General features: G+C 49.4%; 9 protein-coding genes across 9 annotated transcripts; 6 read left to right on the forward strand and 3 right to left on the reverse strand.

Moving 5' to 3' along the window:
• Positions 1–103: 103 nt before the first annotated feature.
• Positions 104–1,575, reverse strand: AFUA_5G12242 (uncharacterized protein; the record flags this gene model as incomplete). The annotated part of the gene is made up of 6 exons (XM_077804866.1): positions 1,321–1,575; positions 1,206–1,265; positions 1,087–1,140; positions 997–1,013; positions 787–937; positions 104–733 (listed from the first exon to the last, which is right to left on the reverse strand). Exons 1-6 carry the CDS (start codon positions 1,498–1,500, stop codon positions 104–106), a joined length of 1,092 nt encoding a protein of 363 aa, XP_077661002.1. The 5' UTR covers positions 1,501–1,575.
• Positions 1,576–3,001: 1,426 nt separating this feature from the next.
• On the forward strand, positions 3,002–5,975 carry AFUA_5G12250 (MKT1 family protein; the record flags this gene model as incomplete). The annotated part of the gene is made up of 8 exons (XM_077804867.1): positions 3,002–3,008; positions 3,097–3,465; positions 3,538–3,635; positions 3,703–4,545; positions 4,600–4,689; positions 4,742–4,988; positions 5,053–5,284; positions 5,335–5,975. 8 exons carry the CDS (start codon positions 3,002–3,004, stop codon positions 5,675–5,677), a joined length of 2,229 nt encoding a protein of 742 aa, XP_077661003.1. The 3' UTR covers positions 5,678–5,975.
• A 69-nt stretch (positions 5,976–6,044) lies between these two features.
• tigA (protein disulfide isomerase family protein) lies at positions 6,045–7,814 on the forward strand. Its single transcript, XM_748332.2, has 2 exons — positions 6,045–6,769; positions 6,843–7,814. The coding sequence occupies exons 1-2, from the start codon at positions 6,247–6,249 to the stop codon at positions 7,424–7,426; spliced, it is 1,107 nt and encodes a 368-aa protein (XP_753425.1). The 5' UTR covers positions 6,045–6,246; the 3' UTR covers positions 7,427–7,814.
• Positions 7,815–8,555: 741 nt separating this feature from the next.
• AFUA_5G12270 (EBP2 family rRNA-processing protein) lies at positions 8,556–9,903 on the forward strand (the record flags this gene model as incomplete). Its single annotated transcript, XM_748331.2, has 3 exons — positions 8,556–8,790; positions 8,858–9,539; positions 9,605–9,903. The coding sequence occupies exons 1-3, from the start codon at positions 8,617–8,619 to the stop codon at positions 9,901–9,903; spliced, it is 1,155 nt and encodes a 384-aa protein (XP_753424.1). The 5' UTR covers positions 8,556–8,616.
• Positions 9,904–10,488: 585 nt separating this feature from the next.
• Positions 10,489–12,782, reverse strand: AFUA_5G12302 (uncharacterized protein). The gene is made up of 4 exons (XM_001481463.2): positions 12,401–12,782; positions 12,022–12,287; positions 11,802–11,960; positions 10,489–11,742 (listed from the first exon to the last, which is right to left on the reverse strand). Exons 1-4 carry the CDS (start codon positions 12,603–12,605, stop codon positions 10,627–10,629), a joined length of 1,746 nt encoding a protein of 581 aa, XP_001481513.1. The 5' UTR covers positions 12,606–12,782; the 3' UTR covers positions 10,489–10,626.
• An 11-nt stretch (positions 12,783–12,793) lies between these two features.
• AFUA_5G12310 (pseudouridine synthase PUS4) lies at positions 12,794–14,515 on the forward strand. The gene is made up of 2 exons (XM_748328.2): positions 12,794–13,169; positions 13,226–14,515. Exons 1-2 carry the CDS (start codon positions 13,097–13,099, stop codon positions 14,401–14,403), a joined length of 1,251 nt encoding a protein of 416 aa, XP_753421.2. The 5' UTR covers positions 12,794–13,096; the 3' UTR covers positions 14,404–14,515.
• A 47-nt stretch (positions 14,516–14,562) lies between these two features.
• On the reverse strand, positions 14,563–19,484 carry AFUA_5G12320 (uncharacterized protein). The gene is made up of 5 exons (XM_077804868.1): positions 18,660–19,484; positions 18,354–18,541; positions 18,145–18,276; positions 15,205–18,084; positions 14,563–15,144 (listed from the first exon to the last, which is right to left on the reverse strand). Exons 1-5 carry the CDS (start codon positions 18,731–18,733, stop codon positions 15,101–15,103), a joined length of 3,318 nt encoding a protein of 1,105 aa, XP_077661004.1. The 5' UTR covers positions 18,734–19,484; the 3' UTR covers positions 14,563–15,100.
• A 483-nt stretch (positions 19,485–19,967) lies between these two features.
• Positions 19,968–21,317, forward strand: AFUA_5G12325 (2-oxo-4-hydroxy-4-carboxy-5-ureidoimidazoline decarboxylase). The gene is made up of 3 exons (XM_001481464.2): positions 19,968–20,671; positions 20,749–20,848; positions 20,916–21,317. Exons 1-3 carry the CDS (start codon positions 20,268–20,270, stop codon positions 20,973–20,975), a joined length of 564 nt encoding a protein of 187 aa, XP_001481514.1. The 5' UTR covers positions 19,968–20,267; the 3' UTR covers positions 20,976–21,317.
• Positions 21,318–21,574: 257 nt separating this feature from the next.
• On the forward strand, positions 21,575–25,335 carry AFUA_5G12330 (WD40 repeat domain-containing protein; the record flags this gene model as incomplete). Its single annotated transcript, XM_748326.2, has 5 exons — positions 21,575–22,307; positions 22,427–22,593; positions 22,680–22,843; positions 23,029–23,590; positions 23,644–25,335. The coding sequence occupies exons 1-5, from the start codon at positions 22,103–22,105 to the stop codon at positions 25,333–25,335; spliced, it is 2,790 nt and encodes a 929-aa protein (XP_753419.1). The 5' UTR covers positions 21,575–22,102.
• Positions 25,336–25,735: the final 400 nt, after the last annotated feature.

Genomic DNA, 25,735 nt, shown 5'->3' on the forward strand with positions numbered 1-25,735 from the left:
ACAAAGCGGCTGTACTGAAGCAGTTCTAGGGTAAATCAAGAGTAGACCAGGCGAAATTAGATCAACGAGCTCCATGCGAAGCCACCTCTCCGTATTGACAACGTCACTCCTTCTTGAATCCGTATGTGGCCGCCAGTCTCGATTCGAGATGTTCGTAGGCCGTCAAAGCCCGCTTCCCCGGCGCCATGTTCCCTGCTCCGCCACCGAAGCCAACCTGTTCATTGGCAATACCATTCTTCCTGCAATACTCGCGATGAGCGACGACAGCTTTACTGGGTACGGGAACCAACTCCGTGGTGTCTACCGGATGACAGAAGTAAGCGATACTATACCTGTCCTGCGGGTTGGGGCTACGCTGTTCAGACAAGGGGAACACGACACGGTGGATCGTCGACTTGAGTAGACCGTCGGTCCAGTAGCTCAGCAGATCACCAATGTTTACCAGAATAGGCGGGAACGTGTAGGCACTAGCATCCTCGGCGTTGCCCGGCTGCACGGGCACAGGAGCCCAGGAACCATCTGGCGTCCGGATCTCGAGACCTGGCTGTCCGGGCCGCTGGAAGAGAAGGGTGATACTGCCGTAGTCGGAGTGGGCACCAGCGCGCACGTCGACGTCGTGCTGGTAGGAGGATGTTGCGGGTGAGAAGATCGAGGGGTAGTAGAGGTAGCGGAGTATGCAGCCTGTGGGACCGTTCTGGGGGTCATGGCGGGATGTAAAGAAGTCGTTCGGGATCTGTGCGATAGCGATTAGCGGAAAGCGTGGAATGACTAGTTAATAGTTCGAACCTGGAGACCGAGGGCTAGTAGCTTCAAGATGCGATTGCAGGTCTTGTTGCAGAGGGAGGCGAAATGGCCAATTTCGGCCTCGTGAGGGGCCAGCGATGGGGGGAGGGGTTGCTGGGCTTTCCCATCCTTGAATTCGCCAAAGTTCATGGCCCTGCAGTTTCTGGTGAGAACAAGTCGAAGAAGTATTGTGTTCCGGGGCTAGGGGTGTACTCTTTAAAATCACCGGTCTATAGCATGCGCCATAAGGCGCACTTCAATCAGCGTTCTGAGAGGTGAACAAGGTCGTAGGGAGTGGTTTACCCTTTGATGCTCTGGATCGAGAGTTTCGATGTGCATGCCTGACCAGCCACGATTCTGCACGCGACCAGCATCAGTGTCATGTAACGGTCGATATACGTTGAGAATTGGGTAGGACAAACATTAGGACTAATACAGCAAGTGGCCTTCTCCTCGGCAGGAGAGGCAAAGAAAGCTTTCGACTACAGGCTCTGTCAACTAATGAATTTGATGGACTGTTGATCGGGGGCAATCTACCAGCTCAAAGGCTCTTTTCACATCCTCGGCCGCGAAATCGGTCCCTTTGCTGTCAACGTACAGAAAGCCGTACTTGGCGGCTGCGTCGAGCATGGCCTTACCCACATTGGGGTCGTTGGGATTGGATATGTCGATGATGGGGAGTTCAATAGGCGGTCCCACCGTGGAAGTCTGTTCCATTTTGATCTAGCTAGAGATAGACGTATTTAATGTCGCAGGCGGGCAGGTGATGGAAAGAATGGCGAATGATGTTAGTACTATGAACTGGAGAACCACCGGGAACTATGAACTCTATATATATTTTGTGATACAGCCGAGAGATATGCTCTAGATACGGGAAACTAGGGCCGAGCTTATGCGATTGTCTTAGATTTCGTCCTATCGGTCTTATCTCGCCTGTGGACCGGGCAAACAGATGCTGCCAGCCAGCTATTGATGAACAGAGTCACTTTTGGAATTCGGTTGGTCAGTCTCTTGACGTAGGAATGGAGTACCTACCGAGTGAGATAGTGAGTAGTACATACGCAAGTAACGACTATTCTGTTGTGATACCACTACGGTCTTATGCCAAGGTATATTTCTTACTGTGTCCGCAGGACTGGTTGATTGGCTTCAATTCTATCAAAGAGAGGTATCTCTGTTTTGGCCCGCTTTTAGAACCAACCTCATGGAGAGCTTTGATTGACTGCTTGGTTTGGTAATTTCATAACTTTAAGGGGACACTTTTTAGTCGCAATTCATCCCCGCAGATTAGCACGATGAGCCAATGACACATATCGAGAATGACTGCACAGTAGATGCTGCTGCTGCTTACATTCAAGGCGCTATGAGGCGTTGGTTATCATTGATGTCAGATCTCGAGATCTCTGCAGGTCAACAAAAGCTGCTGGTTGACTTCGTGTGTTGTCATGTTTGCAGCTCGACCTCTGAGAAGATTGCATAGTGTATTTCACCCCCTTCTTGCCAGGGCACTGTTTATGAAAAGCTATCATGTGTTCATCAGCTCCTTCTCGAGTGACCAGCTCCAGGGCGAATATTTCAGTGTCATTGCTAACTGCGACATTGGACACGGGGATCGTCTAGTGGTCCTTGGTAGTCGCATGGAAGTGAATGACATGTTATCAAACGAATATTCAGGAGGATATGTTATCACTTCGCCATTTTGAGGGTCTAAGAACGGTTGAGCTCTCAACGTAGGGTGTTAATACCTGTCATGTCAGAGTACCTGCATGCCGGTCAAGCTATGTATAGTTGGCATAGATGACTAATATAGGATTCTTTTGTCACCTAGATGAGCTGATGCGTATGGTAGGAACACAATAGACGTAGCATCGACCTATCAAGACATTGCAACCTCGAATGCGTCTGAATTGTTTCTCATAGTTTGTGGGGTAACTGATTGTACTCCGTAAATAGAGTGCATGCCGGAAACATTGATCTCCGCCCCGTGATTTCAATTCAGTATTGCTCAACCCAAATTGTCGCAAAGACAGGCGGAGCTTGAGCGACACCTCGCTTCTTGGGCAATCCGTCTCCTCTGTACTCCTCCCTCACTGGCGCTTTTCTCTTCCTCTTTTTACTTCCCCCCTTCCCCCCCCCTCCTGCCCTGTTTGGGCTCTCCACGCCTGGCATTGGGTCATTCACCTCTCTTCGGTGACAAACAGCTCCAAGCTTCTAAGTGATGTCGAGTAAGACGACTCCTACAGACCCCTCCGAGCTCATACGCAAGCAAAACAGTTTCATGAAGCTGACTACAATCGCTTTTCTCACTCTTAGTCCGGCCACTTGATGAATGGGCCTCTGCCCGCACCCAGTCCCTTCCTCTCTCCGCTCTCAAAGGGGCTGTTGTTGGCATCGATGCGTCGCACTACATTTCCCAGCATCTTCTCCACCACTCGACCCGCGAGCCTTTGCTGGTCGCTTTGGGCGGCTTCCCGTTTGCGCTGAAGACCAATATTGAGAGAGAGTTACAGAGTTTCAAGGAATTGGGTGTGGCATGTCTTTTCGTCTTCAATGGCCTAGAGTTTGGGAAGAAGGACCAGCGACCCCATGTGCAGACAGAGTCATTGCGAGCTTTTGAGCAAGCCTGGGAGCTTTATGACCAACAACAGGCGGATCAGGTAGTCGACGCATTCAGTGGCGCGGGTAAGACGCCCTTTCTGCATCCTCGTTATTCCTGTTTACTGGTTTGCGCTGACAAAACTCCGCCCGCCCCAGGCACACCGCGGCCTGAATCCCTTTACAGGTTCTTGCAGCGCATCCTGTACCAAAATGGCGTTGATTTTATCGTGGCGCCGTACAGTGCCGCAGCTCAGGTAAGAAAGCGACCATCGGAGAAATTGACTCGCAAGGGCTCGGTTTCTTACTTCTCATTTCTGATAGCTTTCCTATCTTGCCAAGGGCTCCAACCCCGTCATCGATGCGGTCTTTGGGCCCTCTGAAGCACTTCTCTTCGACATCGACAAAATAATCACACGGATGGATGTTGAGTCTTCTCAGTTTTTCTGGATTACTAAACAAACCTGCCAAGATGAAATGGGTAGGCTATCAAATGAGCAGTTCCTGGATTTCTGCCTGTTATTGGGCTCACCGTTCCTGCGAACTTTCCCGGGCTTCGAAAACCCAGCATTTCCGGGAAAAAGCGTCAGCATTCGTGATGCTCTTCCGATATTTAACCAAGCGGGTCGAAATGCACTGGCTCTCTGTGCTCAGTTCGAAGAGGACCGTCGCGTGCAGGAACTTCAATATGCCGATGCCTACAAGCGTGCATTCATGACGGTGAAGCACCATGTGATCATGGATGTGGATGGCAAGGTCGCGCCTATGGATTGGGAGAACGCCCCGTCCGATATGCATGAGCTGATCGGCCAGCGATTGCCTGAAGAAATTTACTTTTACCTCTCCAAGGGTGTCCTTGGCCCGGAAATTCCTAACTATCTGACATCTGGCGAGGTCCGAATCTCCCTTCCATTGGGAGTTGAAGATACCGAAATATATCGCCAAACTGTGAGCAGCACGCTCACTCCAATCAGGACTCAATCCATCTGTTTACTCTCGAATTCCCTTCACAGGTTCTACCAGACTAAAGTGATCAATATACGGACATGGTTTGACGAAAAGTCAGACAAGTCCATCACACTGAAGACGCTTCCATCTGTCAAGGAAACCATCCAGGCGTGGAAGATCCGCTCTGACCAGCTGCCTGAGGGAGTAAAGAAGCTACAGGTCGGTTCAAAATGTTACCTGCATGCCAAATATGTATTCTCTGACCATTGATAGAGTACCTGCTCGCCGCTCAAGTTTGCTGTCCAGAGCCTGCACGATCCCGATTTCGGAGCCAAGTCTTTTGCATCGTCTAAGGATGCTCAAGTGAGTCTAACCAGGGATTTTCTTGAACTTAAATGGTTCTAATTATCAAAAGCTGCTATCATCGCAGGACGAAATTCTTGCCAACGTCTACTGGAGGTTCCTGCAGTTGCGAGGCTACATAGATGAGAAGCACCGACTGACCTCATGGGGTGTCTGCCTCGACCAAGCGCTTTCCGTCCTTGATCCCGCCGATAATTTGGAAGAGGCGACGTTCCTCGCCATTGAATTGATTCGTTTCGGACTCCTGAATTTCAAAGAGTGGTTTTCTCATGTCTCAGGAGGACCAATGAGAGGTTCAGGTGAGTTGATTGTACTTGATTGATGCCTTGATGCATACCTTACTGATCTTTCCTCTCCCACTAGATGAGGACAAGAAGTTCAATATCCTGATCTCACGTGTGGCTTGTATCGCTAAGATACAACACAAGAATATCGGTTATTCAGGGCCCCTAAGCAGGCAATTGCTCTGTTACCGCTCTCTTATTTCTGAGGTCCGCTCCACATTAAGAAACCTGATCGAAGTTGTTTTAGCTAGTCTGCTTCTCAGCGGAGATGCTAGCAGAGATCGGAATGACTGGACTGAGATGAGTATCAAGTAAGGCTTATATTATGCTTCACAAAGATCTACGGCGCTGACCTTCATAGACTTCCGTTCATTGACGACAATGACTGCGGTCTCGGCATTGCAGTGCGCACATATCTCGATGACCTGCCCCTGCAGGCAGACCCAACTTCGCCGGAGGCACGGTTAGAGGTAAAGTCCAAGGGTAAAGAGTGGTTTCAGCACAGTGACAGCTTTACGAGCAACCTGGAAAAGGCTTTCAAGCTCTGGGATGCGGTGAGTGCCAAAGAATCGAACCAATTTTCACCACACGAGCTGATCTTTTTCTTCTACCAGGTTTACAAGGGCACACAGAACGCCAGTAAAGAATTTAAAGACGTTCAATTGTGGAAGGAGGCAAATGAATGGTTGTCGGCGAGGCGATAGCTGTTAGGTTGTACCCAGGTGATAAGGCTACAGGGCAGTTGTGGGAACTGGAATCTCACGAATGAATTCAGAGTCTACGAACATCGACAGCGTTATCACTTGTCAGCAATGGTGATTCATGGAGGGACTCATCCGGTAAAAGTAGAAATCTGAAGGGACTGTAACACGAAGCACCTTACTGGCCACCTGCCATCTCTTCATTATGTGACATACTCATAGCACGTTGTTGAACTTAATCTCTGCAACACATCTTGATTGACCAAGTCAATTGTGTGGTTGTACGAATCGTGGTTTGTAATCTCTTTTGAGTAAATATAGATAGATACCAAGTGTCCTCTTCCGACCCGCTGATAAATCCGATGTGATCTGCGGTGATAGCGGAGCTTCTGGTGTGGGATCCATACGTTAGGAGGCAAATTACACCACCTTCAACTATTTGAGCTGATTTGGTTGAAGGCATTTAAAAAAGCCCTTCTATCATTGATACAGTTCGTACATAATATTTCCAATATCTTGTGTTTTTGATTGAGGATAATCCAGCTCCCGCTTCTTCTAACACGCAAGCCACCATGGCTCGGTTGAGCTTCCTGCTTGTGAGCTGCCTCACACTGCTCGTCGGTATTGCCAGCGCCACTTCCGCCGTCATTGATCTACTTCCCAAGAACTTCGACGATGTCGTCCTCAAGTCCGGAAAGCCCGCTCTTGTTGAATTCTTCGCCCCTTGGTGTGGCCACTGCAAGAACCTCGCACCCGTCTATGAGGAGCTCGCTCAGGCTTTCGAGTTCGCCAAGGACAAGGTGACTGTGGCTAAGGTTGATGCGGACGAACATAGAGATCTTGGAAAGAGATTTGGTGTCCAGGGATTCCCGACCCTGAAGTGGTTCGATGGCAAGAGTGACAAGCCCGAGGACTACAAAGGTGGTCGGGATCTGGAGAGCCTGTCTGCGTTCATTGCGGAGAAGACGGGCATTAAGCCTCGTGGACCAAAGAAGGAGCCTAGTAAGGTCGAGATGCTGACTGAGTCTTCGTGGAAGTCTACCATTGGTGGCGACAAGAATGTGTTGGTTGCTTTCACTGCGCCTTGGTGCGGACGTGAGTCCTTCCATCAATTTTTTCCCTTTTCCTGGCTTTGTCGGACTGATCTAATATGACTCCGTGATTACAGACTGCAAGAACCTCGCCCCTACTTGGGAGACCCTCGCCAATGACTTCGCTCTCGAGCCCAACGTTGTGATCGCCAAGGTTGACGCTGAGGCAGAGAATTCCAAAGCCCTCGCTAAAGAACAAGGCGTCACCGGATACCCCACCATCAAGTTTTTCCCCAAGGGCTCGACTGAGCCCATCACTTACAGCGGTGCTCGTTCCGAAGAAGCCTTCATCGAGTTCCTGAACGCCAACGCTGGTACTAACCGTGTTGTTGGTGGAGGTCTCAACGAGAAGGCCGGCACAGTCGCCGTTTTGGACGAGTTCATTAATAAGTACATCTCGTCGCGCAACGCCGAGGAGCTGGTTGCGGAGGTTAAGAAGGCTGCCAAGGGTCTTCAGGACAAGTATGCTCAGTACTATGTCAAGGTTGCCGAGAAGATCAGCCAGAACGAGGAGTATGCCAGCAAGGAGTTAGCTCGTCTCAAGAAGATCCTTGAGAAGGGTGGCTCGGCCCCCGAGAAGCTTGACGATATTGTTTCTCGCAGCAACATCCTGCGCAAGTTTGTTGGCGAGAAAGACACTGATGCCAAGGACGAGCTATAAATCATTCCACTGGCTCAAATATGTAAGATTGCAGGGATTGGAGATAATTGACGGACTTGTCAAATTGTATGACCTTTGGTCCTTGAAATATGTCTCTGGAACTCTACGATGCAAAGAATGTAGAAACTGAGGCTTGATCCAAGCAAAAAATAGCTCAACAAATATATAACAAGAGGCATCTATTCTCCAGAATCTCAATAGGGTATCTCTCAATACGTGAGACATCAATACGACAAAGTACACTTGCACATCTGCCACGCCAGCAATGAAGGCGTCGCTGAAGAACAACTTAACCGAAAAACTCCATTTCGCACAGAAACAGACCACCAGCGCAACATCATGCTATGGAATCGAAAGACCACACTCTATATGCCTGCGCGAATGTCATTTTGTCGGAGACGACGCTGTTGCCGTGGCCGTGTCGCCAGCAACAGTCAAGGAAGCTTCCAGCTCGTCGAGGCGCGTAGCCATATCGTCCACTAGAAATGCTCAAGTCAGTATCATGTACAGCTTGCCTAGTGATGAGTTCCATGTACGAGGCAAACGAACGTTTTGCAAACACTTCCCGCGACACATTGTCGAACTTGTGTTGTAATTGGTCCAGGAGGTCGTCGACTGCTGCTGAGAACTGGCCTTGTGCGTCGGTGCTCTACAGTGACTGTAAGCGATATGTATCTAAACAATACTACGACAGGCCAGCGAACCTGTTGCGATCGCAGGGATTCCCCGGTGGGAGGGGTGACAGCCTCTGATGTCGAAATGGATTTGCTATCTTCTGTCATAGTGTATTGATGGGATGTTTCGGCAGGGTACGAGAAGGTCGGTTCTGAGACCCCCGAAATTACTTTGAGGAGGTTTGAAATAAATGCTATGTAGCACCGAAGGACAACTGCCAAGGTGTGGTTTTTCGTCTTGTACTTTGTATACTACTCTCGATGCTGATATCCAGATTAAGACGATAAGATGCCCAAAGGATCAACTGTTTCTCCTGATCACCGAGGGGCTCTAGGCTAAAGCTGGACTAGTACGGGCTTATCTTGAACGCTAACCATATACGAACTAGCGGCATCCCAAAAAAATTCCCGTAATTTCCTGATCTGAAAGTCCGCCGCGGTGCTCGACAGTAGTTGCAAGCTTGCAGTCGAACATTCTTTTCAATCTTTATCGTAATTTTAGCTTTCACAGAGAAAATGCCTAAACGCAGCAAGTTGCTCCAGGCTCTGGATGCCCACAAGGGCCGAGACTACGATGCAGAGAAGCAGAGAAAATTAGTCAAGGCCGCAGAGAAGAGAAAAGCGACAAAGAAGACGAATTCAGGAGATGGTGAGAATAAGGAAGAGGGTACTGTTGAAACAAATGGCAAGGTATGTCGGCGGTGCCACAGAAGCGTTAAAATCAAGATTGCTAAATCAATCGCTCGCGTGCGCACAGGCTCAATCGGAGAATTTGAAATCCAAGAAGCGCAACGATTCTGAAGATGAAGTCGGATCAAGCGACAATGCGGATGGAGAGTCGGATAAAGAGGCTACCGTAGAAGCGGAAGACAGCGAGGAAGATGAAATTGACGAGGAGGAGGAGGGAGAAGAAGAAGAAGAAGAAGAAGAAGAAGACATTCCTCTATCCGACTTGTCCGAAGACGAAAGAGAGGATGTGGTTCCTCACCAGCGCCTCACGATCAATAACTCTGCTGCTATCAACACATCTATTAAACGCATTTCGTTCATCACCTCCCAGACGCCGTTTTCAGAGCACAATTCGCTAGTCTCGAAAGAGCCGATCGAAGTCCCCGACCCCAACGACGACCTGAACCGCGAGCTGGCTTTCTACAAGGTTTGCCAGGCTGCCGCTTCAGAGGCACGCCGCCTGTTGAAGAAGGAGGGTGTTCCGTTCACTCGGCCCGGCGACTATTTTGCGGAGATGGTCAAGACCGATGAGCACATGAGCAAGATAAAGAAGAAGCTTTACGACGAAGCTGCTGCCAAGAAGGCTGCCGCGGAAGCTCGCAAGCAGCGGGATCTGAAGAAGTTCGGAAAGCAGGTTCAAGTTGCCAAGTTGCAACAGAGACAGAAGGAGAAGCGCGAGACACTTGAGAAGATCAATGAGCTGAAGAAGAGTAGGTTACCCGTTCTTTTCACACAGGTCCCTGAACAATTACTGACATGTTCTCTCGTCTCCTAGAGCGCAAGGCTGATAAGTCTGGCATTACGGACAAGGATAACGATCTATTCGATATTGCCATCGAAGACTCTGGCAAATCCAACAGCCGCAAGCGCAGTCGCGGCAATGAGAGCGGCGGACCCTCACTGAAGCGCCAGAAGAAGAATGAAAAATACGGCTTCGGTGGTAAGAAACGGCACGCCAAGAGTGGTGACGCTATCTCTAGCGGAGACCTGCGTAACTTCTCAGTCAAGAAGATGAAAGGTGGCTCCAAGAGACCTGGGAAAAGTAAGAGAGCGGCGGCAAAGGGCAGGTCCTAAGGTAATGACTAGTTACTTTTGATTGTTCCACTTTTTGATTGTCTATTTTTCTGTCTTCGGCTGGGAATTAAAAAAGCAGAGATTCATAGTTCGGCGTTCAAAAGATCGTCTGTCTTCACTTGTCCTGTTAGATAGCTGTCCAGACAGAGCTTGGACTTCTTGACCATCGATGTCACGTCCTCCATGTATATTGATCAATCTCTGGCATGCCCTTCTCAAGATAATCACTCGCTGCGTCTCATATTGTGATTTTGTACGGGCTATATACCCTGCTTCTCCATGGACGCTAATTATTTCCATTTTGTATCATTCGAAGAAGTCATATCTATCTCTTTGGTATCATTATCAATCAATCTGCAACGCCGTGCTCATCTTCCAACATCCGAAATGCATAGTTGCCTCCATGTTAGACCTGCTATATCTTCGATGATGTATTAAAATCAAGCATCCGTCGTGTCCTTCGTTAGAGCGGATATGTATTCAGTCGTTTCGTATGCAGACTTGTGCGCCTAATTATCAATGGGTTGATCGACCTGCCAAGTCCAGTCAGCACCAGACGAACGAAATGTAAGCAATGATACTCACCCAGGAATAGTCGAACGGTTGCGTACTGCTCGAGCTCTCATTGCTGTCCGTTGGTGCCAACAGTAGTCTGGAGGCTGAAACCAGCATGTTTAAGCATTTCACAAGGGATCTTCCAGTCGGTGATATGCAGCAGTTCTCTCAAGACTCAGTTTGACCGCTGGCTCCGTTCTCCATGAGCGAAAGCCCAGTGTCAAGGTTCCCCATCTCCCGAATCCGTTCGAGAAGATTATCAACGCGTATATTAATATTCAACCTTTGTTCTGCAAAAACAAGGTCAAGTTTGGCCTTGGTGTCGTCCGCATGCGCCAAGGAATGATCTTGGATTAATTCTTTGCCTCTCTTTGTATTACTCTTGTTGATCACCTTTCCACACCCTCGTACTTGGCAAATCCATGTATCGGATGGTACATCGTCCCCATGAGTAATGTCTACGCCAACTGAGTCCTGGACTTGATCTCCAGCGGAAACGGAAGTATTTCGGCTTTGGAGAGTTTCCTGTAGAGGTTTTTTGTGTTGAGGCGTGGAGGTCGTGTCTGATAGAATGGAGCGAGTTCTTCGTTTTGCTCTAGTTGAAAGCGGGTCCCGTATCAGATCATGACCGCGAACTTTGCTGGGGGTCTCGAGATCATTCATTCCGTCTTGATCCCCATCCGATATATCATCTGGGTCGATCGCAGTGCTCCGTGTACGCTTGCCAATTTGCTTAGTGGAGAATGTGCTCGACTTCGGGCGAAGCACAGATTTGCGAACTAATCGTCTTCGTGGTCTGCGGTTTTCTCCGTGTTCACTCTCTTCATCAGAGGACTCTTCTTCTCCAGAAGTCCGGGGACGCAACGGAGTAAGAGCGATCTGCTGAAGTTCATTTCTCTCTGACGCGGCCTTCAGCTCGCGGTAGATAACCTTCCGTGACCAGTCAAAATTCGGCGTCTTAGCTTCGTCCATCAGCCCCAAGATCATGTTGGCCCTCGATGAGATAAGATCTTGTGCGTACTCGGGACTATCTATCTCGAACCGGCTCACAAGGGTGGAAGTAAGTAAATCAAGATTGAGCTGACGTTTCGCCAAGTGTCCTGCCTCTTTCAAATCAAGGATCACCTGGTAAATTGCGTCTGCCTGCGTCTTTGAAACCACATTTGGATCAGGCACATGCGTTGACTCTTCTGAGATCTCATCAATGTCCTCATCCTTGTCCTCTTCCATAGCTTCTCCATCTTGTTTTGACTCGTGCGATGACCTAATTTCTTCATAGTCCTCCTATTTTATAAACATCAGCAGAGGAAATCGTGATGCTAGGTACTGATGGATCTGCTCACAGGAAACTTTTCGCATAAATGCTCGAAAAGGTGTGTTTTGGTCCATTCCACTTCCTCTTCACCCTTCAGCATCCGAGAGAGGAGGAAGTTGTGATGTTTGTAAAAGACTTCGGCGGAATCATCAGCGTCCTCGCAAATACCATGTGTGTGATTGACATACTAGAAGCGCCGTTTGTAAGTGACTTGACGCCTAAAGTCCATCGATGTGATGGGCACTCACCTCCTCACACAGGTACTCAACGCTTGGATACCCTTTTTTCCGTCTTCGGCCCTTCGGTTGGTGTCTGTCCGCTAAAAAATATAACAGGTCAATGGCTTCGACTACATCATTGAACATTGGTCGGTAACCCCTCGCTGGTGATATGGAAAACCACCCAGCACGGCCAGCAATCCAGACCCCAACCTCACCGTCACTATGCTGGCCGTAGGCATAATGTGTCACATTATCGATCACAATCCGTTTTGTAATATAATCAGGATCGAGGACTATCCAAACAGACAAGATTCAAGTCAGCTTCTGGCTGAAGACGACGAAGATTGCGGTATTTGTGAGAGGTACTATTTGTAACAATTAAAGTTGAAACTCCAGTAATACATACCTAGAGACTCTTGCTCCTCTTCCACCTCGTCCAAACAGCCCGTTACCTGAACAGGGTTGCTGGGAGATGCTGTAAGCAGATTGGCATATCGGGATTTGCCTGGCACCAGGACCCTGACTTCAGACAAACTGAACTCCTCCCAGTCGTTCTCGTCCGTAAGAGATGGGTCTCTGGCGGCCAGGACACTATCTTCTCGCGACGTCATGTCTCGGGGAGCAGCATGGCGTCTTGATTGATATGGAAAGGAATTGACGAAAGCTTCTTTTGAAGCCGGACGCAAAGGCTGAAGGACCAAGAGATAAGTCGAATGAGGATGGTCCGGATGGAGTTCACTAGAGTTCCTTGAGGTACCTTCCTTTGTCTGGCACAACCCACCCCCCCCCCGCGGACAGACTGATAATTACCTGTCATTTACGAAATTTGGGGTCCGGTAACATTGTCATTCTCCGGTATGCACGAAATAATTTGTACCGTACCGTTTTGCTGAGATATCTTCCTTATTGTGCAAAGCACTCGGCAATGTTCTTTTTCTTGTAGAAGAGTTGGTGTGAGAAATCCATTGTTAAACTGCCAGCCAGCTTCATTGCATATTGATTGATCGCTGCCAATTATCAAGGTTAGGCGCTCATTGATCAAGATTATTTACCTGCCATCAGCCTTCCCATAACCATATTTAATCCACGTCCCCCGCGACTGATGGGATTCCGTCGCGGCTTCAGATTATTTCGTACCACAATGTCTGGAGAAAAAATCTACGAAGGCGTCTTCGGTATGTGTTCTCCCGCGCACCGGAGCACGGTAAAAAAAAGCGCTAATGTGCAACAGCCGTCCACAAGCCTCAAGGTGTCACATCGGCCGATGTCATCCGAACCCTTCAGCACCATTTTAACCCCTCCAAGCTCTTCAAGCCCTGGCTCGAAGAGGAGCGCGCGCGACGGAACAGAGAGAGCAGCTACCAGCGCAACAGGCGCCGCTCGAGGCGCCTGGACGTCAAAATCGGACATGGAGGTACCCTCGACCCATTGGCGACTGGCGTGCTAGTCACGGGTGTGGGCAAGGGTACGAAAAGCCTCAACGACTTCCTAGGGTGCACGAAGACATACGAAACAGTCGTGCTTTTCGGAGCTGAGACAGACACCTACGACAAGCTGGGGAAGATCGTCCGACGGGCTCCGTACGAGCACATCACTCGGGAGGCGGTTGAGAAGGCGCTCGAGCAGTTCAGAGGGAAGATCATGCAGCGTCCGCCTATTTTCTCGGCGCTGAAGGTCCAGGGGAAGAAGCTTTACGAGTATGCACGGGAAGGCAAGGAGCCTCCGATTGAGATCCAGTCACGCCCCGTGGAAGTGAGCGATCTGCGCATCCTCGAGTGGTACGAGCCTGGCACCCACGAATACGAGTGGCCCAGGGAAGAGGCTGCCGGTGAGGAGAAGGAAGTTGCGGAAAGGCTTCTGGCGAAGGATGATACCCTACCCGTAGCTCCGGCCGCTGAGACCGAAGTCCCGGCAGAGGATAGCGGAGAACAGGAGACATCAACAGGTACAAAACGTAAGACACCGCCGCCTGCTGAGGAGCCCGCAAAAGACGAGGAGGACGCTCCTTCTGCCACTGATACCGAGCTCGCTCCATCGGCGGCGAAGAAACAGAAAATCACCGCCAATGGCGACTCAGCGCCGGCGCAGGATGAGCTCTCAGATGGTTCCTCGGAAACAGTTACCGCGTCAGCAAATGAACCCTCCCCTCAACCTCCTGCTGTGAAAATCACCATGACCGTCTCGTCTGGTTTCTACGTTCGCTCCTTGGCGCATGATCTCGGCAAGGCCCTCGGTAGCTGTGGTCTGATGAGCTCGCTCATCCGAACGCGCCAAGCGGATTTCGAGCTGGAGTCCGACAAGGTCCTCGAGTATAAAGATCTCGAAGCTGGCGAGGATGTTTGGGGTCCGAAAGTCAAACGATTCCTGGAGGAGTGGGAGAAGAAGAGAGCGGAAGCGAACACCAAATAAGTCTATTCAGACATAGAACTCCGGCACTATTTAAAAGTTTCCATAATACTTCAGAATACCTGTACAATAGACAGCGTTGACGATGTTTTCAACATGATGATTCTACTTGATACGCTTTTCCTTGATTTTCGCCTATTTGCAAAGTGCAGAACTTCTGGATAGCTTCGGTAAACCTGCACAGCCTTGCATAGTATCGGTACTACGACATGGCTTTTGTCTCAGTCACGGTGGGGTTTGGCTTCCCAAATCCCTCAGAAAGAGGATCTTGCAGGTCATTAATGATAGTAATCCATTTAATATGGTTGCGGGCTGCTTCAACCAAGAATGTGAGATGTAAGATTGCAAGGTCTAAGCCAATGGATAAAGCACATTAACTAAAAGAGGATCGACCTCCGCATCAAGCAGGAGATCATTCCATGCAATGGATCTATTTCATCAGATCATGCATCTCATCAGGTTCAAGAAATGGGTGGGCGAATGTTGCAAAGCAATAGGAAACGGTTGCAAGTCAGACTGTCAGACACAATCGGCAGTTGAACAAAGGAGAACCGCTTTTGGCTGGGGTATACCGCTGAAAACAAAGCAATTTGGCAAAAGGGCAGTGAAAAATAATTTTAGAAAGAAATACGGCCAACAGGCATATTTTTAGAAGGACAGGACAAGTGATAGAAAGTAGTCTATGTGGTAAAGGAGAATATCAGGGCAGTGACTGCTGATAAGCACTGTGAGCGTCAACGAGTGCTGTTGTATGTTAGCTCTCTGTAGCCTGAAGAATGTAGCAAGTGCATTATAACGACTTACTTTGGAGAACAAAGGCTTGTCCTTGTCGGGATTCACAGGCGCACTGGAGGGTGCTACCGTTCAAGAAGTCAAGCAAAATGCTGTTGGGCAGTTCTTGACGATCTTCATCTGGTATACATGGTGTTTTGAACTCAGTCAAATGGTACCGCTTGACCATGTTGCGGCTGCTTGAATCGACATTTCCAGGGGTCAATATCAAATATCCTTTGTCGTCGATCCGAATGAATCGGCGCTTCCAGAGGAGGGTGTCAGGGAACTGAACATTGACCTCGCCGACATCGATTGCCGCGCTGCTCACGCTAGTCTTCGGCTTCTCAGCAGGGACCGGTTTGCTTTCTTCTTCCTTGACGGAAGGACTGAATGCCCCAATGACGCTCTTCTTTGAATTTGACGTTATCGATGACATGCGGCGGAGGAGTCGAGAAGCGCGAGAGGCCCGCTTCTCCTCGGGGGACGAAGATAAATCGCTGGTCGACTTCGACAAAAAGGCATCTTCCTTTTTCGAGGCAGAGGAGACAGACAATCTGCTCTCAGATCGTGACACTGAAGCGGCCCGGGACTGGTGACCAGAAGTCGCAGAAGACGAAGACATACTACGTTCTTCTGGTTTGGTAATCGTCTCTTCAGGAGGCCCACGTTCCACGGTCAAAGGACTGGCTTGGAGATTGAGAACGCCCGAGTCCGGGAGGTCTGATTTTGAATCGCTAGGGGCATTGGTTGCGTCGCGGACTATCCGGGCAGTCACCGAAATTGAGCTCGTGGTGCATGCAGCATTCGTACTAGATTGTGAGTCGCGACGTTTAACACTAGGGGCTCGGGAGAAAGTTTCTGGGGTATGAGAGCCATGCCGGAAAATTGAGCTTGCGTCTGAATTGGCCCCACTTAATGACAGAGATGCTCGCTTTCGGAGAGCTTCGAAAGAAGAGGATGCAGTAGGTGGAGCCAAATTCAACCCTGAGTTAGATGATGTTTCGCGGCTGTTTGAAAACTTCTCCAGAGCCTTGATGCGCTTTGAGATTCCCGAAGATACATTGATTTTCTTGGCCACAAGCACAGGACCTGCTGCGCTATCCACGTCTCCACAAGGACCAGAGACGGATCTCTCCCCAGAGAGTGACTGCATGCTGTGAAATCGGTGCCCCAGGGCGCTCGGGTTCGAAACTGCCCGTGAATTCTTCCAAGCATGAGAGCTTATCTGGTCATTGTTATTCGGGTAGACTGGCGACAACGGCGACTTTCCGACCGAAACAGGCTTCGCTTCCTCGACAGTGGCGCTCTTCAGTTCTTCCATGAAGGAATCATCCGAAAGGAGATTCTCGTCATCAGAATAGTCTGGAGTGGGGACCTGAATAGGCTCGAGCTGAGGTTTGCGCTTGTCTTTACGAGGGTTCACGTTCTTCGAATCCGCATTCGAGGTCTCAGGGATCAACTCATTCTGCGGCTCGGCGGGACAAGGTGCAATTACCGTCGCTTCAGGAGTGGAGCTCAACCGCGAATTGGAAGTCGGCGAGTCGGGAATAGGAATGGATTGGGGCAGGATTGAATCGGCCGGATTGGTCACTGCTAAAGCCTCGTCCGAGCCAGTAACAGGATTATTTTCCGGATGTGAAGGAGAGGGAACAATTTGTTGGTTTTTCTCTGTTGCAGCTTTTTCAAAGTTTTGGGGTGGGACGTGGATGTCGGCGCTAGGCAAGCCGGGGCCATTTTTAGTGTCGTTGTCAACGGACACAGCCAAGTCTTCGTCGGTAGTGACCGCTTCAATTTCCGGGGACACCTGAGATGCGTGAAACTGGGCTGTCTCCGACGATTCTTCCGGATTGGCTATAAGAGCGTTGTCCGCGTTCAGGAGCGACTGATTGAGAAGCTGTTCGTCATCGAAGTTGGAGACCTCCATACCCACGGCCGAATCGGGTTTTGTGGAGTCAGACGTAGCAAGCTTTTCGTCAGGGGCAAGCTTTTCCTCAGATAGTGCGATTGATCCAGGCTTAATAGAGAGCTGCGTCTTAAGACAAAGCTCTTTGGTATGCTCGGCCACTGCTGCAGTTTCTTGATCATGCTTCGACTTGTCATCAGCCTGATCAATGTTCTCCTTATTCTCGTCAACATCGGTCAATCTTCCATTTTTCGTCTTTCCATCTTTTTTGCTCTCCGCCGCACGCTTTTCCATCTGAGTTTTTCGCAACTGGAGAGCTTTCATCAGCCTTTCCTTTTCGTTTGAGGTGCCGGACGAAGAGAGAGCACTCAGTGATTTAGCACCAGGTGACAACTGGGGCCGTGAAATCGGCATTGACAATGGTGGGACCAACAATGGTGGCACAGGGGGGGCTGTTCGGCTGGAAACGGATGCCACTGGACTTCCTTGAGAACGGGGCCGGTTTGGGCTCGGGTTGCCTTTCCGTAGCGATGATGTCCTAACACCAGCTGGTAAAGAGGCTACTGGCCGCTGCTCGGAGTTTCGAGACAGATTACCTGCCGTGCGAGGACGCCCGCTCCCGTCTACTGAAGGTCGAGGACCACGCTTGACTTTCGGGGTGTAGGTAGTCGCACGCTCCAGGTCCCTGAGCGACGGCCTGGCCGACTGTGTAGACCTCCGCGACTCCGATGGTGCGTAGGATATGTCATCCTCAAGTCTTCGTCGTGAAGCGGGGCGCTCGGATCTGCTATCCCAGGAGATGGACACTTGATCACTGGCTTGGGAATTGTGGGTGATATTTGCGACGGTGGGCGATTCGTCGCCAATGGGGGCTTCTCGAGCGTTCGAAGTGACTGATGGGGGCACTACGGTGGCTTCGGATACATGGCTGGTTGACCTTTGTCGATTGTCCGGATGTGGAGATGGGACCTGCGTCTGGTCCTTGGTCGTATTGTTTTCCTCTGCATCTTCAGCAATTTCCATCAGCCTGCGACGGCGGAGGGAGCTTGAAGAGGAGGTGATAGAACCTGACGCAGCATGTAACAGGCACGCAGAAGACAGTGCACTCTCGGTAAGATCTGCTGACTTTGTGAAGGAGAATACAGTATCATGGGGCGAGAACTTGTCCAAGATTGACTGAAACTGCACTGTGGTTCGGGCTACACACACAAGTCCGCGTCAGCGAGATCATCAGCGGCGGGGAACTAGCACACAATGGAGCCAGGGTGTAAAGTACCTTGTATAAGCCTCGAGAGACCCTCAGGCAGGTAGCTCAGGACCACTTTTCTCCGCCGATATTGTAAGAAACCGTAGAGAGGGGAGATTTCTTCGTAGCTGTCGATCGCACTCCGCACATCTGGCACCCCGCCTGTTCCTCGATCAAGCAGAGTTATCTCATCCCTTGATACGTAACGGAGAAGAAACCTAAATGACATGAGGCAATGAGTGTCAGCTTGCATAGATAAAGCGCGAACTATTAACATTGACAGCCACGTGACGCAATTGCGACCGATCGCGAATTCATTGACGAAGGTGAACTAACCATCCTCCCGCTTCGGCCAGAGCGCTCTGGTAGGCTTCGATGACCGCGGGATTATCTAGGCCATTAAGAGACATGACGGGAACCGCATTGGGAGCTGGTATCCGGTTCAAATATCACAATGGAGTGATAGACAAAAAGACGAATCGTTAAATCCTGCAAGGAGAGGTGTTCAATGAGAGAGAGTAGATAAGAGATCAAAGGGAAGGAAGACAGGAGTCGGCTTTGACGAATAGATGGTGAAGATTTCTTAAAACGAATGTGCGAGAAAGACGACACGCGTGCAGATCGAGGCCTGCCCAGATCAGGCACTGCCACCTAAAGAGTCGAAATCCGTCGCTATCGAGGGATTGACAGGATGAAAGAGGGACCTGACGCCGTTGACGGAGATGTACGGAGTATCTACCTCACGAACCTCTCAGGAGTTCAGGGGCACTCCTAGTGGAGGACTAGTTGCCTCCACTTTTGGAGATAGGGACGGGTCGAAATATCCCCACGTTCCTTGGCCCGTTGGCAAATAGATCCGAGGCAGGGAAAATTGGCAGGTATTTGGTCAGGTACTTGGTCGAATACCAAGTGCAAGTGAGGAGATCAGGCGAGGTACGGACTATTGATAAATGAATCCAAAGAATCAAAAGACAAAGCATCAGATAATTCCATAAGGTTCACGGCAGGAGATATTCTCACTGCAACTGGGCGATCAGTAACAAGCGATGGCTCTATAGCCAAGGCAATTCGGTCAACTGCAGTCATTTTTCTGCGTTTGATAGTTATATCAGCCAAGGTGCGGACTATCTATCTAGGCATTTCTCAATAGCATTAATGCTCCAGCTGAGGTATTGTTGACTACTCTGTACGGTCTGTGCAGTTGGCGTATCCTTGTTATCTTAGTCTATCTACCGCTCCAAGTATACCTATCAAGTATCATCAGATTACCTATTGCTGCTTAAGATACTTCAATGTTTAGGACATAATACTTTGTATTTCATATGATAATCTTTAAACATGATGACCTGGCAATGCAACACAAACTGTTCATCAGTTGAATAAAAAATGGTGTCAGTCTTTCTAGACCCATACAAAGCTTGGATAGGCAGAAGGCTAGATCGTCATATCTCCGCGTTTTCATGCAAGCACAGATCGGCCATTACATGCATGGAAGAGCCGAAGAGTTCGTTATAATCAGGACAATTTATAATCTGGACAATCGGCGCCAGAAATGTTAACTTCCTTCGTTCCGAGATTCTCATCGCGGGCAAAAAGGCAGCTCCTAGGGTATCCAATAACCTTATAAGCTTGTGACGGATAGAGTAGATAGAAATGTCAATAACATTCCAATCGACGTCAATCTGAATCAATCCATTTCCAATACCTTTCTAAATGGCCGATATTTTCAACTACCCGCGTCCATCATAAACTCAATCCATCCTGGAGCTCTCCGTCTCTGTCAACAGAAACAACCGCTCGGAGACTCCCGATGCGGGGCTGATATTAGTCCCAGTATTTATCACAAAAGCGGCCCTCCAACTCCCTTCGCGATTCATATCAAAATCTGGATTTCTATTCGCATAGGTACCGGCGAAGGTATTGAAAGCTGCAACGTCGATCTTCATGTCTCCCAGCCTTCCTTCAATCTCATCACTACCGGCTCTATCACAGGATGAGCAATTCAGAGCTCTCGATACCCTCTTTGAGCCATCTCCAGAACTCCACACGCTGATGGCTCCGGTCCTATCCAACCAGACTTTCTCCTCGTATAACAGTCTCATCGATGCAGTAGGGGGCCGGATGTCTGCACTCTCCCCTAAAAATTCTCCCACCGACGATAAAATCCTCACGGGAATCATGGGGTCGCACCCTCGCCTTGGACGGCCTAAAGCTGCAGATACAGAACATATGAGCGAGCTCAGCAAGAGAGAGCAGGCCAATCTGAATACAGGGTCAGAAGCACAAGCGGAGAAATTGAGACTACTCAATGTCGAGTATGAGGAGAGATTTCCAGGACTGAGATTTGTGTATGTGCTTTGTCGAAAGTATCAGCATTCAATGCCTTCTGTATGCTGACCGTATGCCTTCCGGTGACATGACCTAGAACGTTTGTCAATGGAAGAAGCAGAGACGTCATCATGGAGGAAATGCGCCGGAGGATTGAAAGGGGCGATATCGAGCGAGAAAGACAAGAGACCATTCAGGTGGGTGCCTTTGATCGACCACACCGTTGGTAACAAACTGCCAGCTAATTCTGGCATTGATTGGCAGGCAATGTGTGATATAGCCAAAGATCGAGCTAAGAAACTGGAGCAGTCATCCTTGGATTGAGCTTTCTAATTGTCTTTGAACCATAGATCCAAAGGATAATGAAAATGAGAACAGAGTCACGATGGATTCAGTCCTTCTTAAACTCTTATTGAGCATGTTGTCTTCGCAAAGCGATGGATGTGCGACAACGTATGCGACAGTTTGATCTATTTTGGAATAGTCAATGACACACTGACTCTGAGGTTGCTCGCAAAAAAAGCCTCGAATGAGTTTAATGTTCACAATATCCGGGTCTGTCCCCTACCCCTCCTTTTCCTTGACTTTAGTCTTGGATAGTGTGATAATTGTGGAAAAGGTAGTTTCTAGAGAAGTGTCTGTCTAGCTCTAGCAAAGAGAGCCCATCCACTGTGTGTAAAAGACTCCATAAAAGGAGTATACCTGTAGGGACAACCAAGAGTCCTGAGACATTGCTGGTTGCTGTGCACATCCGACACTCTCCAAGTTTGTTTAATGAGACTTCCCTTGGGTATATGATTGTACAGACTATGCTTAGTTGCTGCCATTTCTCGTCTTAGCCTAGTAGTACTCTGTAGATAAACGCTGATCCATCTGCCACAGCTTTTTTCTCCCCATGTGTTGTTACAGTATGTTTCATGAGAGAAATCAATAATATTAATGGTAAGTGGTCCACTCAGACCCAGAGATTCTTCATTCGCTCAGGTGCTATTGTGTGTAAGCTCTACCATGACCATGGATCCCATCATTATTAAATGAAAAGAATGGAACTGCCCAGATCCCTCCAACCGAGCAGATAAGAGGGAAAAAAAGCACTACTATGATGTCCCGCTTTGATGTCATCCATCCTGGTGTTAAGCCCTCATCCGAACATTGCCGTCCACTCCATTTCATTCGAACACACTAAACACGAAAGGAGGATGGGCCAGAGGAGTGATAATCTATCATCTTAACTAATCTATCTAACCATACTCTTCTTATGAATTATCATCATCCTTGTTAGCTACTGGTTAACATGACCCTGCCCCAAGTTTCCTAGAGCCCTGTCAATTCTCTTCTATGGCCTCTTCTACGACCTCTCCACCCAGCTGTACATCGGCAGGAAGATTCCCATACATCGCACCGGTCTCTTTTTAAATTCCACATGCGCAATTACGAGCCGCAAGCTCACTATGGCGGAGGGTTCGCAGGAGACGGAAGATCAAAGTGTCCAGGTGCCGCGCGCTTCGACAGCCCCCGCGTTGCCCGCAATTATCACCACCACCACTGTGCGCAGTCGCAAGGATGGCCAACGCAATGACGATAACAGCTTTACGAATGATAGTCCCAGTGTTGCGACACCAGGACTTTTAAGGACTTCGCAGTCTTTCCCTGTCGGTATGTGCAACTCTTATCGTCTTCCTTTTAAGGACTGGTCATTCAGACAAATCTGCCAATGATTCTGTAATGCGTCACCCGCTGATGGTTATTTGCTTTTCTCGCGGACTTCGTGATAGGTTCTGTCGTGTCCGATAATGCATCAGGCTCAAGCGCAAATCAGCAAGATTCGAAAAGGAATGCCCGATCGCCGATTCAGAGTAATACCTATGGCAGAAATTCCATTTCCTCCCCGACGCTCTACGGGCCCAGCGCAGATTCGAGCGCGATCGACCCGCTGTCGCAAGTGAGTTTCTTCGCATTCCCCACCTTACAATGCAATGTCATGCAGAGTAAAAGCATTGAGGACTTATGCACTACTGGCGAACTTAGCATATCATTAAGCGCACCAATACCGAACGATCGATTCCTCTGAAACTCCTTGGTAGAGCATCATATGAAGCGGAAGCTGGCGGAACGAACGACTACTCTCCAGCTGAGCAGGGCTCGATCCCGGGGAATCCTGTATTACGCCAGAGACCTCCCAAAGAGAAAAAGTACGTGCCATATGTCTCGTTCAGTTCGACTTTTAAGAGGTCATTGTCTTTCCATTGTCCTCCAACACATGCTCCCTTGTCAGCTGCACCCCTAAAATCCATCGTCTTTCCTCTCCAACAACAAAGCTCGCCATTGTTCACCGAACAATTAAGTCATAATAACGAGGCATATTTGTGATTCACAGGAAAGGAGTATCGTTCCTCAGTCGGATAATCGGAGGCAAAAAGAAAGAGAATCTATCTGAAGCAGAGGACGATGTCTCGGAACCGGACACCTTCCGCATGGATGCCAACGCCGCGGCACAACCGATAGGCTTCTTTCCCAAGTTTCCCCCTCCGCCAAAGTACATCAGGGTGAAGACATATTACAAGAAAGACAAAACGTTCAGTAGGGTTTTTCTCGCGCAGGAATTGACTGACATAGCGGCACCCTCGAACAACTCGGTAAAGGATGCAACGGGATCGACGACAGGCACCCTAAGCGGCGGCAATACTGGAAAAGCAATATGGGCGTTATCATTCTCGAAGGATGGCAAATATTTAGCGGCAGCAGGTCAAGACAGGAGGGTGCGCGTTTGGGCCGTCATTGCTTCACCGGATGATCGTAAAGAAGAAGGACTCGGTGAAGGCGAAGAAACTCAAGGTGCGGACGAGCCTCCGCAGTTGAAGGCGCCTGTCTTTAGGACTGAGCCGATCCAAATGTACGAAGGTCACAGTGGGAGCGTGTTGGACCTGAGTTGGAGTAAGGTACGATGCTCACATCGAAGAGGCATATGATGTGATCTGACGCGGGCGATCAGAATAACTTTCTACTGTCTTCCTCAATGGACAAGACTGTCCGCCTGTGGCATGTGTCAAGGTCGGAATGTCTCTGCTGCTTTCAGCACAGTGATTTCGTTACTTCTATCCAGTTCCACCCCCGTGACGATCGGTTTTTCCTTGCGGGGTCTCTCGACACTAAACTCCGTCTCTGGAGCATTCCGGACAAAAGCGTGGCGTTCGTCGCGGCGGTCCCAGATATGATCACAGCGATCGCTTTCACCCCTGATGGTAGGCACTCAATTGCTGGTTGTCTCAATGGTATGTGCAACATATACGACACGGATGGGTTGAAGCCAGTTGGGCAGATACACGTCCGATCCGCGCGAGGCCGCAACGCCAAAGGCAGTAAGATAACAGGCATTGATACCATTACTTTACCTCGTGGCGACCCCAACGGTGAGGTCAAGCTTCTGATCACAAGTAACGATTCACGGATACGACAGTACAACTTTAAGGATAGGACACTGGAGGCGAAATATCGCGGCAACGAGAACACATGCAGTCAGATCCGTGCCTCCTTTAGTGACGACGGCAAGCATATCATTTGCGGGAGTGAAGATCGGCGGGTATATGTTTGGCCTACGGGTGCCGTGGAGAAGGACTTCGATAAGCGTGCTGTTGAAGTTTTTGAAACACAGTCCGCTATTGTCACCGCAGCTGTAATGGCTCCGTCGAAGACAAAGCAGGTCCTGGGCTTTTCCGACGACCCAGTGTACGACATCTGCAATCCACCACCGGTGACCTTGGTGAGCGCCGCAGAGAAGGAAAATGCTCGCCAAAATCGCAACTCCGACATTAGTAAGCTAGCGCAGGAATCCCCATCATATCTCTCCCGTTCAACGCACCCGGAAGGCAACATCATCATCGTCGCCGATTATTCGGGCAAAATCAGAGTTCTGCGGCAAGACTGCGCGTTCCAAAAGCGCCGCTACGAGAATTGGGACACCCATTCCACCTTTTCCAGGAGACTGTTGCGCCGATCCAATTCAGCTCGCCATAGCATTTCCTCTTCAATCGGGAAGGAGTCGTCTCACAAGACACCTTCAGAGCGCATTATCTCTTGGCGCAACTCGGTCATAGGGCACGACACAGCGAAGCGTGAAGGCTCTCGTGATGGAACGAGGACTCGGAGCCCGTCTCCCCACACGTCTATACCCGATGTCTCACGTTACTCAGGTCCAGTGCGTCAGTTTTCAGGCGGAGCACCTGCTGATTCTCTGTCTCTCACTGTGTCTCCACCGCCATCTGCATACAAGTCGTCGTTTGATAGTCGACGGTCTAGTGTAGAAGCCTCCAAGCGGAACGCTGAGGACGTTAGAATGGTCCCGACCGCGAGGACAATAGTCGCCAAGGGAAAGGACAAGGACAACCCTTTGTGGTTACAGGGCCAACAAAGTTATGCGTTCTGGAACAAAATCACCCATGATGCGCTGGCAGCGCAGAACAAAACCCCATCTCAGTCTCGGGATTCGAACAGGTTATCTGTTCCAGGACGCAAATTCAGTATGGCCAGCGCTTTGAGCAGTGATTACGGCTCCTCTAATGGAGAGGGAGATGAGGGAGATGTGCTCAGGTGTGATAACTGCCAAGGGACGAACTTTCGAGCAACCAAGTCGCGGACAGGCAAGCAGAAATTGATCTGCGTGCGCTGTCATCGACCTATCAGCTAAGCACGGATGGAGCCTATCTACCTGCATTTTCTGAATATGTCCTTCTATTCTCTAGAGAAGGATTTCGCACTTTGGGTGTCACTCTCTATTTGGGGTTCAAATCTGCAGAAGCCATTGTATTTAGCAACTTGTACAGTACACGAGATGATGATGGACGATCATGAACGATGTCGCATGAGGGGATGTTTTTTCTGGCATGAAACTGACGTGTATAAATTCATTATGAATGTGTCTTAAAGACACTTGGGTTGTCAAATCTTGGTGCAAGACCGTGTTCAGTTTAGACGCTTATGTTTCGTGTCTGCCCTGCCAAGCCTCGTCCACAACGAAATGAAATCGTTCTCCAACTCCACGTTGTTAAAGTGTCCGCAGTTCGCACTCCACCTGCAGCTTAATTGCA

The sequence above is a fragment of the Aspergillus fumigatus genome, chromosome 5 (genome assembly GCF_000002655.1).
Source record: "Aspergillus fumigatus Af293 chromosome 5, whole genome shotgun sequence".
NCBI classification, from domain to species: domain Eukaryota; kingdom Fungi; phylum Ascomycota; class Eurotiomycetes; order Eurotiales; family Aspergillaceae; genus Aspergillus; species Aspergillus fumigatus.

Excerpts from the sequence above, each read along its gene's own strand:
- tigA (XM_748332.2), top strand. The coding sequence starts at position 6,247 with ATGGCTCGGTTGAGCTTCCTGCTTGTGAGCTGCCTCACACTGCTCGTC. Across the intron at positions 6,770-6,842 it reads CACTGCGCCTTGGTGCGGAC|ACTGCAAGAACCTCGCCCCT; the intron begins GTGAGTCCTTCC and ends CCGTGATTACAG.
- AFUA_5G12325 (XM_001481464.2), top strand. The coding sequence starts at position 20,268 with ATGTCTCCCAGCCTTCCTTCAATCTCATCACTACCGGCTCTATCACAG. Across the intron at positions 20,672-20,748 it reads TTTCCAGGACTGAGATTTGT|AACGTTTGTCAATGGAAGAA; the intron begins GTATGTGCTTTG and ends GACATGACCTAG. Across the intron at positions 20,849-20,915 it reads AAAGACAAGAGACCATTCAG|GCAATGTGTGATATAGCCAA; the intron begins GTGGGTGCCTTT and ends ATTGATTGGCAG.
- AFUA_5G12310 (XM_748328.2), top strand. The coding sequence starts at position 13,097 with ATGGGATTCCGTCGCGGCTTCAGATTATTTCGTACCACAATGTCTGGA. Across the intron at positions 13,170-13,225 it reads AATCTACGAAGGCGTCTTCG|CCGTCCACAAGCCTCAAGGT; the intron begins GTATGTGTTCTC and ends AATGTGCAACAG.
- AFUA_5G12320 (XM_077804868.1), bottom strand. The coding sequence starts at position 18,733 with ATGTCTCTTAATGGCCTAGATAATCCCGCGGTCATCGAAGCCTACCAG. Across the intron at positions 18,542-18,659 it reads CTGGCCGAAGCGGGAGGATG|GTTTCTTCTCCGTTACGTAT; the intron begins GTTAGTTCACCT and ends CATGTCATTTAG. Across the intron at positions 18,277-18,353 it reads TCTCTCGAGGCTTATACAAG|CCCGAACCACAGTGCAGTTT; the intron begins GTACTTTACACC and ends TTGTGTGTGTAG.
- AFUA_5G12302 (XM_001481463.2), bottom strand. The coding sequence starts at position 12,605 with ATGACGTCGCGAGAAGATAGTGTCCTGGCCGCCAGAGACCCATCTCTT. Across the intron at positions 12,288-12,400 it reads AGAGGAGCAAGAGTCTCTAG|TCCTCGATCCTGATTATATT; the intron begins GTATGTATTACT and ends CTGTTTGGATAG. Across the intron at positions 11,961-12,021 it reads TTGAGTACCTGTGTGAGGAG|TATGTCAATCACACACATGG; the intron begins GTGAGTGCCCAT and ends CGGCGCTTCTAG.